This window comes from Physeter macrocephalus, chromosome 3 (genome assembly GCF_002837175.3).
Source record: "Physeter macrocephalus isolate SW-GA chromosome 3, ASM283717v5, whole genome shotgun sequence".
Classification (NCBI taxonomy): domain Eukaryota; kingdom Metazoa; phylum Chordata; class Mammalia; order Artiodactyla; family Physeteridae; genus Physeter; species Physeter macrocephalus.
The window spans coordinates 14,489,559-14,506,770 of NC_041216.1; the positions used below are offsets into that span (position 1 = coordinate 14,489,559).

At 44.6% G+C, this 17,212-nt stretch overlaps 2 protein-coding genes across 6 annotated transcripts in view; both read right to left on the bottom strand.

Moving 5' to 3' along the window:
* The window catches only part of DHDDS (dehydrodolichyl diphosphate synthase subunit), a 28,278-nt gene extending 16,745 nt beyond the window's left edge, over positions 1-11,533 (bottom strand). For 4 of the 5 annotated variants that reach the window (XM_028487564.2, XM_055083473.1, XM_055083475.1 and 1 more), the window contains exons 1-6: positions 11,357-11,439; positions 10,635-10,747; positions 8,489-8,605; positions 5,969-6,111; positions 2,894-3,010; positions 1,943-2,044 (exon numbers count right to left, since the gene is read on the bottom strand). In XM_028487564.2, coding sequence (XP_028343365.1) covers positions 1,943-2,044; positions 2,894-3,010; positions 5,969-6,111; positions 8,489-8,605; positions 10,635-10,697 — 542 coding nt within the window. In that variant the 5' untranslated portion in view covers positions 10,698-10,747; positions 11,357-11,439. The other variant, XM_007111323.4, reaches the window with a different exon arrangement.
* Positions 11,534-15,990: 4,457 nt separating this feature from the next.
* The window catches only part of LIN28A (lin-28 homolog A), a 14,889-nt gene continuing 13,667 nt past the window's right edge, over positions 15,991-17,212 (bottom strand). The window contains exon 4 of the mRNA XM_024125573.1: positions 15,991-16,286. Within this exon, the coding sequence (XP_023981341.1) occupies positions 16,070-16,286 (217 nt within the window). The 3' untranslated portion in view covers positions 15,991-16,069. The remainder of the gene's footprint in view (positions 16,287-17,212) is intronic.

The window sequence follows — 17,212 nt, forward strand, 5'->3', positions numbered from 1 at the left end:
TATATATGTCAATCCCAATCTCCCAATTCATCCCACCACCCCCCCCCAAGTCCTCTCTATTTGATCTGCTTCATAGCTCTTTTTTTAAAAATTTTTATTATTATTATTTTTTTGCAGTACGCGGGCTTCTCACTGTTGTGGCCTCTCCCTTGAGGAGCACGGGCTCCGGACGCGCAGGCTCAGCGGCCATGGTTCACAGGCCCAGCCGCTCCGCGGCATGTGGGATCCTCCCGGACTGGGGCACGAACCCGTGTCCCCTGCATTGGCAGGTGGACTCTCAACCACTGCGCCACCAGGGAAGCCCTGCTTCATAGCTCTTAATGCAGTCTGTTTGGTCTATTCCACCATCACCACCACAATCCAAGCTCCCTTCCAAGTACTCTCTACTTGAATTATTCCAACAGTACTTGTGCAACCAACAAGCTCCTCATAATACTGCCTCTTTCCCCAGTTACTGCTAATCCTCTCACGCCCTTCTTACGTCACTTATCATTTCCTTTGGGGAGCCTTCCCTACCAGGTCCATTCCTCTTATTATAAATTCTTGTTGAACCATGCACCAATGCCTTTATCATGCTTATCATCATTATAAATTTATGCTAACTTGTATAATGTTGATAATGTTTGTTTCCCTTACCAGAGATCCACGAAAGCAGGAAATATGCGTTTTTTATTTTTACCACTGTATCCCCTATATACAGCAATGTGTCTGGCCTTTAGTTGGCACTTAAAAAATATTTGTTGGGCTTCCCTGGTGGCGCAGTGGTTGAGAATCCGCCTGCCGATGCAGGGCACACAGGTTCGTGCCCCGGTCCAGGAAGATCCCACATGCCGCGGAGCGGCTGGGCCCGTGAGCCATGGCCGCTGAGCCTGTGCGTCCGGAGCCCGTGCTCCACAATGGGAGTGGCCACAACAGCGAGAAGCCCGTGTACAGCAAAAAAAAAAAAAAAAAAAAAAAATTTGTTACACGAATGAATGATTGAATGAATAAACTATGTGGCACAGAAAGATCACTCAGCTGTTGGAGAGAAGAGGGATTCATAAAATAGCCTTAAAAACTGTCTCCTTTTCTTCTTATCTAATTTCATTCTCACTGAGAAACTTCTTCATTTTTAATTTAGTTTCCCAGGAAATTTGAATTACACCCAAGAAGGGAGTCAGAAAAACTCCTGGGTCCCACAATCCCATATATAATAAAGGTAAGGACAAAAACTCTGGAATCAGACAGTTTTTGAAAGGAGTCCCAGCTCTGGCACTTACTAGCAGAATGACCTTGGGACAGTCATTTCAATGTGAGCTCAGTTTTCTCATCTATAAAATGGAGAAAAGACTCAAATCTCTTAAACATGAGAATATTAACTTAATCAAATAAACAGAGCATAACACATTGCCTGGCTTGTTTTTTGCTACTATTATTTTACTACTGCTGTTGTTAGTTTACTAATATTATTACCAAAGGTTACACTAATAATAACAGGAGAGGGACTGAGCAGACAGATGGCTTCTAAAGTCTCCCCCAGCTCTAATAATTCTACCGTGTTGCTAATGATGAACAACTTTCTTTTTGAAAAATACCTGGATCTTGCATGAAACTGTAACATGAGAGGCCTAAAGGCCAATACCCCCAACAAGCTGCATTCCTGAAAAATCATTCTTAGAAAAACTCTGCCAAAGGGCCAGGAGGGCATCGTGTTTTATTGAATGCCACAGTGTTGCTACAAATCATGCCACTTTTTTTGGAGCTTCTTGGTTTGTGGTGAACACAGAAATTCTGAAGCAGGCTATAATAAGTCATTCCAAAGCTCTAAGTGTGGGGGACCACCCCTCTCAAATCTTTCCACATACATTTCCGATTTGACTTCTGGCCCAAGTACGTGACTTAGGAGGGGTTTTATGGTTCGGTGCATGCCTGTTTTCCCTATCATGCTGAACAACTGCGATACCTGGGATCCAGCAGGCCTTGCTCCACTCCCCAGGCCATCTCTCTCACAGCATTGCTGATCTCATGACGGGATGTGTAAGCAAAACAGACGTTCAGGAAACACCTGAGAAGGGAAGAACAGAGTAATTTACCAAAGGGGGACAGGGACTAAGGAGTGGAGTCACTTATTACAGAGCACCCCTTCTGTGGTAGAACAAACACACACCAAATGTTAACCATGGATACCTCTGAAAAGCAAGATTATTAACTTTCTGAGTTTTCCAAGTTTTCTTGGGAAAAAAACATATTAGTTTTGTAATAAGAAAAATACTAACTGACCCTTATTATTCTCCTAATCTTCTTCCCTTCTGCTAACACCCAGCTTTCAGAGGATGTGAATTCACTGTGATATTAGAACAAGCAAAGAAGAATAGGAAGGAAATCTGATGTGAAACAAATCCACTGCCAAATATGCATTATATTCCAAAGCCACACATAATGAAGTCTGGATTATTAAACTCTGTTCCCCTCTGCATCTGCATGCCCTTCCAAGGTCATCCCCTCTATTGGTTAAAGCAGTGGGACAGAAAGAGAATTTCTTGAAGGATCTGTCTTCAGAGACAGGGATAAGGCCTGCTACATTCCCACCCCATTCCCTGTCAATTAAACACACACACACACACACACATATATATTTATATATATATAAAAATACATATGTACATGGGGGGCAAGGCACATGAAGGAGGAAGATAAGAAACTGTATGTGTGAGTATACACACATATAACAAGGTGCTGCAGAGCCATCTCTGGTCTGCACTGCAGATGGAGGAAGAAGTCTCAAGCATCCAAAACCAACTCCTCATTACCTCTTGTACCAAATGCAGACCAAAGAAGGCCCAGGACATCTCCCTAAAGTTAGCAGGGAGTCATAGCTTGATACAGGTCCCTAAGGGGAAATCTAAAAACTTACTTGTTGTAGTTCTTGGTGGCCTGCACAGCCTGTGCGATCAGCTCCTGGAGATCCAAGGGCAACAAATGCAGATCACCCAGGACCCGGATACATACCCCATGCTTCTGCAGTTTCTCCCTGATCAGGGGGGAAAGGAGGCAGGTTTGGGAGGTGGGACAGAGCACCTGCTGAGCTGGAGAAAGCAAAGTGCTTAGCCGATACTCAATTACCAGTTTTTGAGTGCCTTCCTGTGTGTCAGGCACTGATCTACAAGTATTATTTCACTGAATGCCCTCAACAACTCTGAAGGGAGTTTACTACATTCCCTGTTCTACAGCAGGAAACTGAGGCTCAGATAGAATAGTTAGATAGGGATTGCCCAAGGTCATACAGCCATCCAGTGCTGTGTCGGGACCGAATCCCAGGTTTGCCTGATTTGAGAACCCAAACCTCTTTACCACACATTACACGGCCTTGTGTGTCCTTGTCGACAAGTTGCATTTCACGTATTCTGTGCTGTTTGTCCCATTTTGATGGGTGAATAAACTCCTCAACAGCAGGAGTTGTATTATTGGTTACTTTTGTAACATCTAACATTAATAATATGTTTACTAAGTGCCAGACATTGGTCTAAGTGTTTTACGTGCATTCCACCCTTACATCAACCTTTGAGGCAGACACCATTATCATTCCCCTTTTACGGACGAAGAAACTGAGGCACAGGGAGGTTAAGTAATTTGTTCAAGATCAGACAGCTGGTGAGTAGAAAGCCAGAAATCAAACTTAGGGAGTCTGGTTCCAGAGCATATCTTTTTAATCACAACATTACACTGCCTCCATATAGTAACTCCCAAACCCCGCACAGTGAGCACGAACTCACTGTTCCCCAGCCAGCTTCTCGCACTTGGGAATGCTATGGAGAAACTGAACAACTAATGTTTGGAAAACGGGAGCTTCACAACAAGAAGTACACTGTGGGACAAGGGTATCTAGCACGTCCTGGAGAACCCTGATCCAGAGCTGAAGGCTACACCCATAGCCTACCCACCCTATAACCCTCAACCACATTTCTTCAAGAGTGAAGCAAGATCTAATCACCTAGCTTTGAGAACCCACTTGACTTAGAGTAGACAAATGTATATTCAAATCAAGGCAACATTTGAATAAGAATACCTAGATTCAGGAATTCCAGAGTTCCTCCGTGGTTCTACTGCAGGGGACACAGGTTTCTTCCCTGGTCGGGGAACTAAGACCTCGCATGCTGTGTGGTGCAGCCAAAAAAAAAAAAAAAGAATACCTAGATTCAAGCCCTAGTGCCTAGTGCCACCGATTACTATCTGACCTTGCATAGCCACCCCTGTCATACTGTGAAAGTGCTTATTCTCAGACGTCAGGCACATGACCTGAGTAAGGAGGTGTAAAAGCCCTGGCCAGAAGCCAGGAGATCTGGGTTCCCAGCCTGGCTCTGCCACTAGCTAGCTGTGTGACCACGGGCAAACCTTTCTCTTCTCTTCACCAGGATTAGTTTCCCAACTGATGAAACTGAACTAGGCCAGTGGTTTTCCAAACTTCTTTTAGCCAAACAAGTCTTTCTTCAAATCAAATCTTAAACAGAAGCCCAATATATAAAATAGATAAATGCAAACAAGCACTGTATACCCCATTCCCTCTGGGTCCTTGCATGCCCACTCCTCAAAACTATGGGGTTCTGTGGCACATTGTTGGAAAACCACCACTAAGGTTCCTTCTTGCTCTGTCTAGGACATAATAACCTAAGACCATCTTCTCTACTCGTGACTGATTAGAACAATCTCAGGAGCACCTCTACTGCCATGCATTTTGATCCTTTAAGAAGTGTTAAGACTGCTTCCTGTCTCTACAGCAGACAACAGCTCAGCTCTAGAGTCAGAAAGACCCTGTGTGTTTTGGCTCTGCCTGTCTGATAGCTGCGTGACCCAGGATACACCCCTAAACTTCTCTGGTTTTTACCTTCCTCCTCTCTACAACTGGGATAATAATATCTTTCTCACAGGATAATGTGAATTTTAAATGAGAGTACATATTAGGCTCAGGGCCTGACACATAGAACAAGCACTTAGAAAAGGTAAGATTAGTGTGAAGTAGAGAAGAATTTGAAGAATTTGAACACCTGGAATGTGTCCCCATTACCTCTGTCCCCAGCCCCTTGGGTGTGAATTCTGAGTCACATGGGAAGGAGTAATGTCTGTGGCCCAGAGACTCACTAATATGGACAGAGAGAAGCCTGGCTATGCTCCCCACACCCTGACCCACACAGGGATGGAAATGACAGAACTGTCCTAGGCCCAGCTCCACTAGAGCTCTAAGCTCTCTGTTCTCTCATCTTCCTGGTCCTGGTGTGGGGAGGAGCTGGGCAGAGAATGGTTGTGATGAAGACTTTGGGGCAGTCCTGGCTGAAGAGGGTTCCACGCTTTGAAACAAATAATCTCCACCAAACTTCCACTTTGCCCCATTCTGGCTTTGCTCCCTAAGTTAAGCTTAAACTTAGTGATAGCAAGAACAGTACTGACTCATCCCCATAAAGGCCTTTTATGCATCATCCTGTCCCATCCAAGGGTATATGCAGGGAAGTACAGTAACTTTTTAGGGATGACTGCACAGCAGAAAATGGCTTTTTCAAAGTCTCTCTCACTCTACTTCCCTGGTCACAGTTCACTGGTCCTGGGGTAGAAATTTGAACTAAGGTGGACCAGTTAAGGGTTTTAATTCATTCTGAACTGCTCTCTTGAAGCAGACAAAGTTAGTCTGCGGAGCAAAGGAAGTAAATGTCCGAGGAGGCTCTACCTAAAGGATTTCAATTCCTGGCTTCGGTTTTGCCTGAGGTTGGCTATCCTTGTCCTTGAATTCTGTGAAATACCTCTATATCCTCATATAAATGTCCCCTTTAAAAAAAAGAAAGAAAGAAAGAAAAAAACTAGCTTCCCATATTTGCCACTGAAGAGGTCTAACAGTAGAAGGGTTTAGAGTTCCTTAACTAGCCTCAGAAAAGACAGTTGAGGGTTAGGTAAGGCTGGAGGCGGTATAAGAACACAGGCTCCCCCTCTGACAGCATCTTACTTTTCTTCCATCAAGCGGCTGAACTTCTGCCGGGCCAGATCCATTAGCCCATCTACCTCACTCTTGGAGCGTTTGAAGTTCTCAATGCTGAATGCGTAGACCGTCACCTCTAGGACGCCCAGGTTCAAACACCAACGCAGAGTCTGAGAGGGGAGAAGGCAAGGAGCTAGGGTACAAGGAAAGAGCAGGAAGGGAAACAGGAGATGCCTCAGCCCCGACTCAGTGAGGGACAGACTTTTCTCCTCCCCAAACTGGGTAAAGCTAGGATAATACCAATGCTTCTGTCAGAATAATGAACCAAATAAGCAGAAAGCCACCATCTGAGAGACTGAAAAATGTGAACTTAATGAGTACTATTATGCTGATGCTATTGTGGTTTACTGCAAAGAGCTCTTCACTGAGAGAGTAAAGATCTAGGTTCTAGTCTCTCACTCCATCAAGCACTTGCTATGTGACTGCAGGCATATCATTTAACCTCTCAGGGCCTAAGTCTCCTTATCTGTAAAACAGGATCACAATCCATCCCTCACAAGGTGGCTAAAGATACATAAAAACACAAGGTATTATTACTCCCAGCATAACATCATTATTCCAGTAGACTGAGAGGCTGATGAGTTATAAGAATAAAAGCAACAATTGCACAGCTGTGTATCATTTAAGTCTGCAAAGGGTTTTCACATACATTATTTCATTTGATTCTTCGAGCTACCCTTTGAGAAAGGAATTATTGTTTTCATGCCTACTTTAGAGATGATAAAATTGAGGCTCAGAAAGTTGAAGATGAGTCAAAAGTCCACAGCTCTACCGTATGAATCCATTATATGAGGTTCTAGAACAGCAAAAACTCATCTAGAATGATAGAAATCAGAAGATGAGGGGGCAGGGGAGGAGAAGAGGAGGGAGGAGAGGGTTTCACCGGGAAGGGGCACAAAGGAACTTGCTAGAGAGATGGAAATGTTCTATATCTTGACAGGGGTGTGGATTAGACAGATGAATGCAACCGTCAAAACCCCAAATCTGTGCATTTCCCTGTATGAAATTATACCTCAACGAAAAAAAAAGTGAAACTCAAATTTAAACTCAGTCCTTTGGTACTGCTCTAACCCTGTGCCACTAAAGGTGGAGAACAAACTGGAGATGAGAATAACAGTGTTGAGATGGGGAGCCTAGAGGTTAAAGGTAAGGGACAGAAGACATTCAAACAGAACTGAAGAAATAAAGCTGAAGAGCTACCTTTCTAATCCCTTATCAGACATACAAACCCATTCACTGCCACCTCAGGAAAATTACCAGTGCAAACCTGACACTTGAATAGGCTTGGGCCCTGAAGATCTTACCAGGCAGAGAACTTGGTGGGTACAGCTGGGTCGGAACCCACCACTGACCTCGGTTAATATAGGCTAATAACAACAGCTTCAATTTTTTGAGCACGTCCTTTATGCCAGGTCTTGTGCCACATGCTTTTCATTGTGCTATCTTGTTTAATCCTCATGTAATCTCCCCGTTTTACAGATGAAGGAACTGAGGCAAAGGGAAGCTACGTAACTTGCAGCAGGTCACAGAGACAGGAAGTGGCAGAGCAGGGGTGCCAATGAGTTCTGATTGACTACAGAGCTTAAGCTCCTAAGCACTAGGCAAAAACTGCCTCTTAGTCACAAAAGAGAAACTGAGATCAACAAACCTGAAGACCTCAGCGTTGGAGAGAACCCCACAACCACTCATTCAAGGCAAAAAATATCACTGCTCTGGCTTCAGGACGTGTTCTTGTGCCAGGAAGCTGGGATCCGTGGGCTACAGAGTTTCACAAAGATTGACATATTCCATTGTTATTGTTAAATTTACTGTTTCCCAATTTGCAGTGGGCATTAAAACCATAAAATGCTGATGACGTTTGGTTGGAGTAATGTCCTGGTCTGTCTGGCACCTTTCCTAGTTTAAGCACTTAAAGGCCTGTGTCCTGAGAAACACCTCAACCTCAGGATGGGTAGTCACCCTCTACCTTTGCTCTGGAAATGTCACTTCTAAGAATTTATTCTAAACTAGTACCATTTATAATGTCCAATAATATTGGAGCAGCTAAACAAACTATGTCAGATCCTCAGGAAAAATGTTCCACAGCCATTAAAACATATAGGTAGAAAGCTATAGATCAACCTAGAAAAATACTTGCCAAAATGTCAAGAAAAAAATAAGGTTATCAAAGCTATAGACGTAATTTTATAAATGTTAAGTCATGTTGAACATATTACAAGGATTGGGATGAGGCACAGAAAAACATAAATTGTTGATTAAAGCGGTAAGAGGAGACAATTTTGTCCTTATTTCTAATATTTTGCGATGATTCACTGGATGACTTAATTTTCTGTTAATGTTGGTATGAGATCTATGGCTAGCCAGCAAGCAATAAAACAAACAGCTATAAAAAAACACTCAAACCACAGCAAACTCAGGGCCTGGTTTTCTAGCCATAATTCAATTCTCCACAGACCATTCACCTTGGGTTCTGCCACGTGCACCCACCTCAGCCAGTTTGTTGAAGCCCTGTGAGTGGCCCTCTTGCCTCTCCACTTGGCACTTCTTGGCATAGCGACGGTTCCCATCCATTATAAATGCAATATGTTTGGGCATTGGGCCTGCCTGTGAAGTAAGAAGACAAATGAACACATCACATACTCCTCAGAGATAAAGGGAGACAATATCCCAAGCTGACAGGCTTGAGCTATATGATAAAAGCCCTGAGGAAGGGAACGGGGTATTCTGTACTTTTAGCTCAATACATAAGCATTAAGCACTTTTATTAATTTTTATTTATATGTTTATTGAGCCCTTACTACATGCCAAGTACTATGCTGAGCTTTTCACATTTCATCTTAATTTTTTATCATACAAACATATGAAGTAAATAGTGTTATCTTCATTTTATAGGTGAAAAAAACTGAGGCTCAGAGAGGTCAAGTGACTTGCATAAGTCACACAGCCAAGAAGAGACAAAGTGGGGATTCAAACTTAGGTCTATGTGCTTTCAGAGTTCATCTCCTAACCATATGCTCTTAACCACCACCTTGGTTTCATTAGCCTTCAACTGGAAGGCACAGGAAGGATATTGATGGGTATGGCCAAATGTAAAGGGCATCCTCCACATGAAAGAGGCATACACTTCTCAGTTTTATCCGAGTCCTGTCACACAGGAATGGGGGCCTCATATTGTTGGATCTCCTTATTTTACAAGAGAAGCCAATCAAGATTTTTATAAAAATTTAAATGTCAGGAGCATTTGAAAACAAACAAAAAAGACATTTTGGGGGCCAACAAAACTTCTTACCTGGCCTAGAGCAGACTTTTGTTGTCTATCATAGCAAAAATTCACTCCTTGGGCTATTTTTCCTCACTGGAGGGGCTCTTCATAGACCACTTCCCCTGAATCTCCCAACATTTTCTACTTTTGTACCCCATATATAGCCATAAAAAAAAAAAATTCCAGTAAAGTCATGCAGCTTGTTCTTCCCAACATGTGACCTCAGTGGTTCCTTGAGGAGATGCTCTTCTATTTCCTGGACTGCCTGAGATCACCTGGCATTTGTGTGTGAGTGTATGTGTGGGTACAAGGCTTACTTACTCATAAATTCACTGTTACTTGCTGCTTGACAGCCTGTGGCTGAAAAATAAAACCAAGCTGACTGGCTCCAATATCAAACCTTTCCTATGAGGAGGATATAACATTGCTGTGATTCCTAAAGAAAAAGCTGAAGGAAGATCTAGGGAACCAAGTGGAGTGTAGGAAACAGAGTGATTGTAGTCTTCAAATGGTTGAAAGACAGCCCCAATAATAGTAATTAAAAACTGCTAGACACAGTGCTGAGTGTTTTCTACGTAGTTTCATTTAATCCTCAAAACCACCATATAAAGTCACTTGGTTAATAAATGATAGAATAGGACTTTCATTCATGTTTGCCTCCAGAGCCCTCTTAACCATTATGCTCTACTGTCACATCAAAGAAAGATTAGTTATTTTATCTAAACCCAGAGGTCAGGGACTTCCCTGGTGGCACAGTGGTTAAGAATCTGCCTGCCAATGCAAGGGATATGGGTTCGATCCCTGGTCCGGGAAGATCCCACATGCCGCGGAGTGACTAAGCCCGTGTGCCACAACTACTGAGCCTGAGCTCTAGAGCCTGCATGCCACAGCTACTGAAGCCAGCACGCCTAGAGCCTGTGCTCCACAACAAAGAGAAGCCAGCACAGTGAGAAGCCCACGCACTGCAACGAAGAGTAGCCCCTGCTCACCGCAACTAGAAAAAGCCTGCACACAACAACGAAGAGCAGCCAAAAATAAATTAAAAAAACAAAACAAAACAAAGCCCAGAGGACAGTACTAGGAATAACAGATCAAAGTTCTAGGGAAACAAATTTCAGGAAGATCTAACAGTCTATGCTGCCCAATGATATTGGGAGGTCTCAGGCTTCCTGAAAATGTGAGAGTTAGGACAATAATCTGCCAGAAATGTAGACCTGGAAGTTACCTGCAATTCTAAGACTCTTTGATACCATTGCTACATTCTACTACAAATCCATAAACATCATGGGTTACCCAGTTTTAATAACAGATTTTGATATAAGATTACCCAACGAACCAAAAGGCCAACTGATGCTTTGGGCCACTGCTCACCTTTATGATGTTGGCACAGAACCGCTCCCAAAACGACAGCTCTCCTTCCTTGATCCATGACATAGTTCTTGCCTCAGCAGAAGCACAGAACAATTAGACACCAACCAGGTAACCTTGTATAAACAAGACAGAGAATTAGAAGTCACCACACCTGCAAACAACTATGGCTGACTTGCAGGGATTCACCAAAACGGTAGAGATCAGCCAGCATTAGAATCCAAAAACACTGGCCCTGGACTTCCCTGGTGGTCCAGTGACTAAGACTCTGCGCTCCCAATGCATGGGGCCCGGGTTTGATCTCTGGTTAGGGAACTAGATCCCACATGCCACAACTAAGAGTTCGCATGCTGCAACTTAAGATCCCGTGTGCCGCAACTAAGACCCCCCCCCCCAAAAAAGACACTGTCCTAAGCCTCTAGTCTTTCACCACCCAGAATTTATAAGCCAATAGGACCTTTGGGGTAGAGGCCTTTCCTTGGTTCTATGGGCTTGGTGGACCTTGCTCCCATCCCCTTTTTTCTCAGTCTGCACTGCCTTTTTCTGAACATGTAAGTCGGCTTCCTGTCACACCGTAGTGCCTACATGCTGATCCTTCCCCCTTCTTCCTTCTCCATCTTCCACCAGGCTGTTTCCCACTCTCGGGGCTCCGGGTCACTAACCCCTTCAGTTGTTGCACCCGTTACCTCCTACCCCAGAGATTTCCCAATTATTTACTCTCTCACTTGTATCTTCCACTGTCCCCTTTGTCTCTCCCACAGCTGCCTCCCGCTCAGTCATCTCACTCCTCTTCTCCTCTAATCCAAACCCTGAATCCAGCACCTTGACAAGCTCCGCCAGCACCTTTCAACCGCTCGAGGGCACCGACACTTCCTCACGACGTGGCGCTGGAAGAACACGTCATCGTTAGGCGCTGGGACACGCTTTCTGCCGTCACCTAATGGGCGGGGCCCTGGCCTGCGCCTGCGCGCTCGGAGGAGGAGCGGAGCTGAGCGAGAGTCCTCCACTGTTCGCACTCCTGGGGCGGGGCGGGTTGGGGTGAAGGGGAGAACCGCGCGGGCTGCCCGGCTCCGGGCCACGTGCGAGGGACCCGGCTGGGGAAGGCGGGGTTCAGACCGCCTGGGAGAGCCGAGAAGTCTGTAGACAGTCAGGCGGGCTAGGTTACGGAGCAACAATTAGGGGAGCCCCACCTCAGAAATGCAGGGACTTCTTAGCCACTGGTGGCAGTTTGGACTGTTGAGAAAAGGGGTAAGGCAGCGTCCTGCTAGCTGGAATGCCGCAGCACTGGCTTTAGAGCTCTGGTACAAGTGGTTTGTGTTTTTTTTTTTTGTTTTTTTTTTTTTGTACAAGTCTTAAAAATCCTGTTTTTATACTGTTTTGTCTTATTTAGTGAATTTAATCGTTTGCGAAGTTCCTAGCTGTAGTTAGCCTCACAGGGCACTTAATATCAGTCCATTTTGTGCTGATTTAAGGCACTCAAGATTTTAGGATTTGCAGTCTCAGGACCTACCCAAAGAACTCAAAAAAGGGTTAAGGCCAGAAAGAACTCTAAGAATGACTTCTAGTTTAAGAAAGGCCATCAACTAACCCTGACAGAAAAATCAAGGGCATTCATTCTGTACCAAACCTTTAAAGAAAAGGGTTGCAGGAATTTGAGGCACTAATTCACAAAAGATATTGGGAGTTTAGTTTTCTCAAAATTAGAGAAGGGAAAAAAAAAAAACTTTACCATTTTCAGAGAAGCTTCTTGTAGTTTCTTACTTTGGGTTGCAGTGTCAAGGAAACAAGGAAGAGATACTGCAGTCATGACTCCCGATTCATTACGTTTGTCTTCCACTCTTTCTGATGAAAGGGTTATTTTTAAGAGTGGAATGATCAAAGGATGCCCTCCAGAGATGAGTAACCCACCCATGAATAGTCTCTTAAGCTTTTCCATCCTTCCTGCAAAGGATGCCCTCCAGAGATGAGTAACCCACCCATGAATAGTCTCTTAAGCTTTTCCATCCTTCCTTAGTAAGTTTCTGCCTAGCTGATTTCTTCAATTTTGCAGGAAAACCATTTACTGAAGTCCACTAGTAGTCTGCTACTTTTAACATCTTCCAAGGTCAGCTTTGACTTTTGGTAGGAAGTCCCTAGAGGGATATATGAAACTTCTTACCCTTGTTCTGTTAACGTTTCCTGTGCACTTTGTCTGATAGTTGGTAATGCCTCCAATCAAGTCTTTCTTTTCTAAACCCTCCTTCCCTTAGGGGGAGCTAGAAGTTTAAAAATACAGTGTTCATCAGAAGGCTAGTGAACTTGTTAACATGTGTTTATAGCTGGTCAGTGTATCTCCTCTGGCCTCAATTTCTCCAGTTTCCAGTATTTCCATCCCTGGGTTGCTGCAGGGGGTTAATTAATTAAGATTTGTAAAGGGCTTTGAGGAGCAAGGGACAAAGTATTATTAGGGTCTCATGCCCCAAGCCATGGCCCCATCCTTTCATCCCAGTCAGTGGCACAGGCAACCCCATTCTTATGCATGCCAAGCCCTTAATCCCCTCTTGAATGTGGCAGCTTCCAAGGAAAGGACAAGAGGCCTTAACTAGAAACAAAAATCCACTGTAATGAGGTGCTAAAAAGACTGAACTTTCAAGATTCACTCCTAACAAAATGGCTGAACAGAAAACTTAATGGTTCTTCTTGTGACTTCTGAGTCCCAATCCAAGAAAGTAGAAATAATGGTAGGAAGAAAGCACCTTAAGTATAAACCAAGGAGATGACAGTTTCGGTACCAATAAGTCTTTATTCATTGTATTTTCCCAAGGAAAAGAAGGGGAAGGGAAAAGGGTCAGCATGTGTGTTACAAAATGATAGCAAATGGGAAAGGAAGTACCTGGCACAGCAAAATCAACCAACAAATAAACACTGCCCAGATGGGGTCGCCAAAGCCCAAGGGGGCTCAGTCTCCTGCAGTTCAGTAATGAGGGAAAGGGATGAAGAACAGGTACATGCTTTTCTACCCTCCCTCCCTCCCCATAAATTCAAGATTTCACACAAAGCTTTGGTTTCTAGCAGTAAACATGGAGTTACATTCGTCCGTCTCCTATTAAACAATTTTGTGGCCACTTTGACATTAAGTTTCTTGCACCTGCATAAAAGTTCCTGAGTGACTTGGCTATACATTCATCTTTCCTTTCGTGGTCTCCCAACCCCACTTTCTACATGGAAGGCCCCCTCGTTGCTCCTCTCTACCCTAGGATTAGAGATTAAAGTAGGTTTTAATCCATCCAAAGACAGCAGTCTGTTTGGCATGAATGAAATCAAGGAATGGTCATGACTCAGGAGATTGAGAACAAGGGATGGTGAGTTCTTAGCTTCTTCAGGATTTTTGCACAAATCATTTAATCACAGACACCCCACAAATTAAACGTATAGGTGTATGGACTATTTTGGGGGGGGCATGAAGGGGGAAAGAAGAGGGGGTAGGAATACAGTTTTTAGGACAGAAGATCTTATTCAATTAGGAAACAGGGGAAGGGGAACACAAAAGAAAGTGTAGTTCAAGACCTCCCACTTCAAGAAGAGGGGCCCCCAAGTTTATGTTTCACATCTTTTTGGCTGGTGCAGACCTTTTGTCAAAGATGCTTTGGCTATTTTTCTCAATATAAGAAGAAGTTTGTAAGCAATAAAACCCCAAAAGAACATGGAGAAGACCAACACATTATATTTACACAAACTGGGCCACCTAGCAATCACCAAATCAGCTACTTGTGAAGTCCTATGAAGCCCAGACAAATACAATAACCAGAGGGGGGCAGCAACTGGGGGAGACAAGAACCCAGGATCAGACACACATCACCCAATGCGTTCTATTGCATTTGCCCCGTTACAACACAGTGAGGTAGGTTTGCAGTGATCTCACAGAATGTAAACGAAACCCCCTTTTCTCCTTTAGCTACCATGACACTAATTACTGCTGCAGCAGGGCAGGACACTGGCTCTGGGAACCAAAAAGAAGCCATCACTGATGGCCTCTCTGGAAACCAAGGAGGAAAAGTCCAGAATTGTTAAAGATTAAGGATCTTGTCCTTGCTTCGTATATCCATCCCTGGGCAGCTCAAGATGGGTACAGAGGCATCATTCTTAAAACCTGTCCTTACCAGCTCACAGTTTTTACAAAAACACATACAATACACCCTGTTGTGTATGTTAGGCCTAGCCCAATCCAGTGAAGGATGGACCTGGTATGTAAAGCGAGTCCTATGCCCTGGGATTAGAGGTCTGGAACAGGAATCCTTTATCACACATACAGATGACCTCTGCCTAATCTTGGCTTCCCCTCTCTGCACCTTTTACCTGGCCTAGCCTCTCCTAATCTCTCTGTACCACCTTTTCCTGTTCAGACCAATTTCCAATCTTTCAGTAGAAGGAGACCAAGGCATGGGGCAACCCAGTTAAAACCTAGTCTCCCATGAAACATTGAAGACGGAGGGGTTTCAAGAGGACACTGTGGCAGAAAAGCCAGCTCTAATTGGCAAAAATGAGGTAGTTCAATAGGCTATACGCTCCAAATAGTTGTTCTCTCTGGTGATAGAGCAACAAAAAGTATTCCTGCTGTGCAGACCCGGAGCTGCTGCCGACTTATCCCTGAGATTGCTCACGTACCTGAGAACACAGTGCAGGAATGAGGGCCTTAGATTAAAATACACAAAAATACAAAACCAGAATATTTATATTATGAAAAAAAAAGTTAAAATGCACAAGATACGTCATTCGCACACAGCTAGTGCAGTTGGCATCCTGAAGAAAGTGGGACCCAAGGTACAGTCATCCAAGGGAGCAAATAAATAAAATTGTATTGGCCCAGAATGGGGTGGGAGTGAGCGTAGAAGCAGCAGGTCTGCAGCTGTTCCCTCACCCCGCCTTTTGGCTATCATCACAACCCACTGCTTGGGACAGTTCTCTCAGCACTCTATCCCAGGAGGAGGTTGTGAGCAGACAAGATGTGGAAAAGCCTGCCTTACCCCTGAGATATTTCCTCCCACAGAATGTAGTGGCTTGTGGGTTGGGTCCATCAATCTGGTCTCATGCTTAATCTTTTCACTCTGGCACGGGAAATATTATTCCATATCCTTCTTGAAGAGTAACACAACTTCCCTATCCAGGCCACTTTCAAAAGCTGGAGATTCTGGGGGTGGAGACTCAGATAAAGCATGCAGGAAGGGTAACCCCCCAAAGCCCTCACATGCATTTGGATAGAGCATGATTGGAGTTTCTTTGCCTCACCCCTTCCCCCCACCAAGAGGGAAGAGGGGGTGACGCTCTGGCCCCCGGCCTGAGATATATGGCAGTGCCAGCTGCTCCCTACCCACCCTGTCCCCACTTTCTCCACTCTGCCGATTGATGCTTGTTCCTCAAAACTTTCTGATCACAAACGGATAGCCCCCACCCACTGTGGCTCAATTCTGGGCCTCTGGGAGCATGGCAGGGCTATGGATCTCTTCTTCCTCCTCCCGAAAGTAGGCTGGCTTTCCCTGTGAGCTGGGAGCTTGCTGGGCCTTCAGTGGACACGAGGCTACCATATGGTTGATGCTCTGGCAGAAGTGGCACTTCTTGGGCTGGGGTGGCAGTTTGCATTCCTTGGCATGATGGTCTAGACCTCCACAGTTGTAGCACCTAGCACCAAGCAAGATGGTAAAGTTGAGAGAAAGGAGTGAGAAGAGACCGCAAGCCTTCCTCTGAGAGAGGACACCTGGGCTCTGTTTCAAGTTGTTACTATACCCACACTTCCCTTCCTAGAGACCAATTTCCCCACTTACAAAATGAGGAATATGACTAGATGACTCTGAGTCCTTTCCAGTTAAGTAATTGTCTAGATGATATCTTCAGATTCATGTCAATTTGAAAATACCAAGAACAGAAATCCCGGACCCCAATTGGGAACTACCATACCCTTAAAAAGAGTACCTGTCATTCATTAAAAATATAGAAGAAATTAAAGGAGCCAGACTGTGTGGTCTGTTTGAGCACAGAACTAAGATGGAAGAAACCAGCCATTTGGAGACGTGGTGAAGAAGCAACAGGTACAGATACACCATCTTGTCCTGACCACATACACTTTCACATCCATGGTCTCTTTTAGTTCTAAAATAATCATGTGAGGTTAGTATCGTGATCCCCGTTTAGCAATCGAGGCTAGAGCTAACAGAACGTAATTACTTGTCAAGTAGAAGAGCTAGGTCATGAAGTACCCTCCCCTCACATACTGCCCTCTCTTCACCTCCCACATCCAGGGGCCACAGGCTTCCTTTTACCTTTGGCAATCTGGTCCAAGAAAGGGGCAAAATTAGGAGAGTTTTCCTCATCCTCAGCGTGTCTCTCCCAACCCAAACAAGCTGCCTTGCAATCCATACCTGTCTCCCTTTGATCTGCGTTTCTGCATGTTCTTCCCTTTGGGCCGCCTCTCACTCCCAATACAGAACACCCCACCAGGGCCAGTGACTCGGATAGATTCCAGGCCCTTGGCAGACTTCTTAAAGGTGAACTCTACGGCCTCACCCTCCTTCAGGCTCCGGAAGCCCTCCATGTGCAGCTTACTCTGG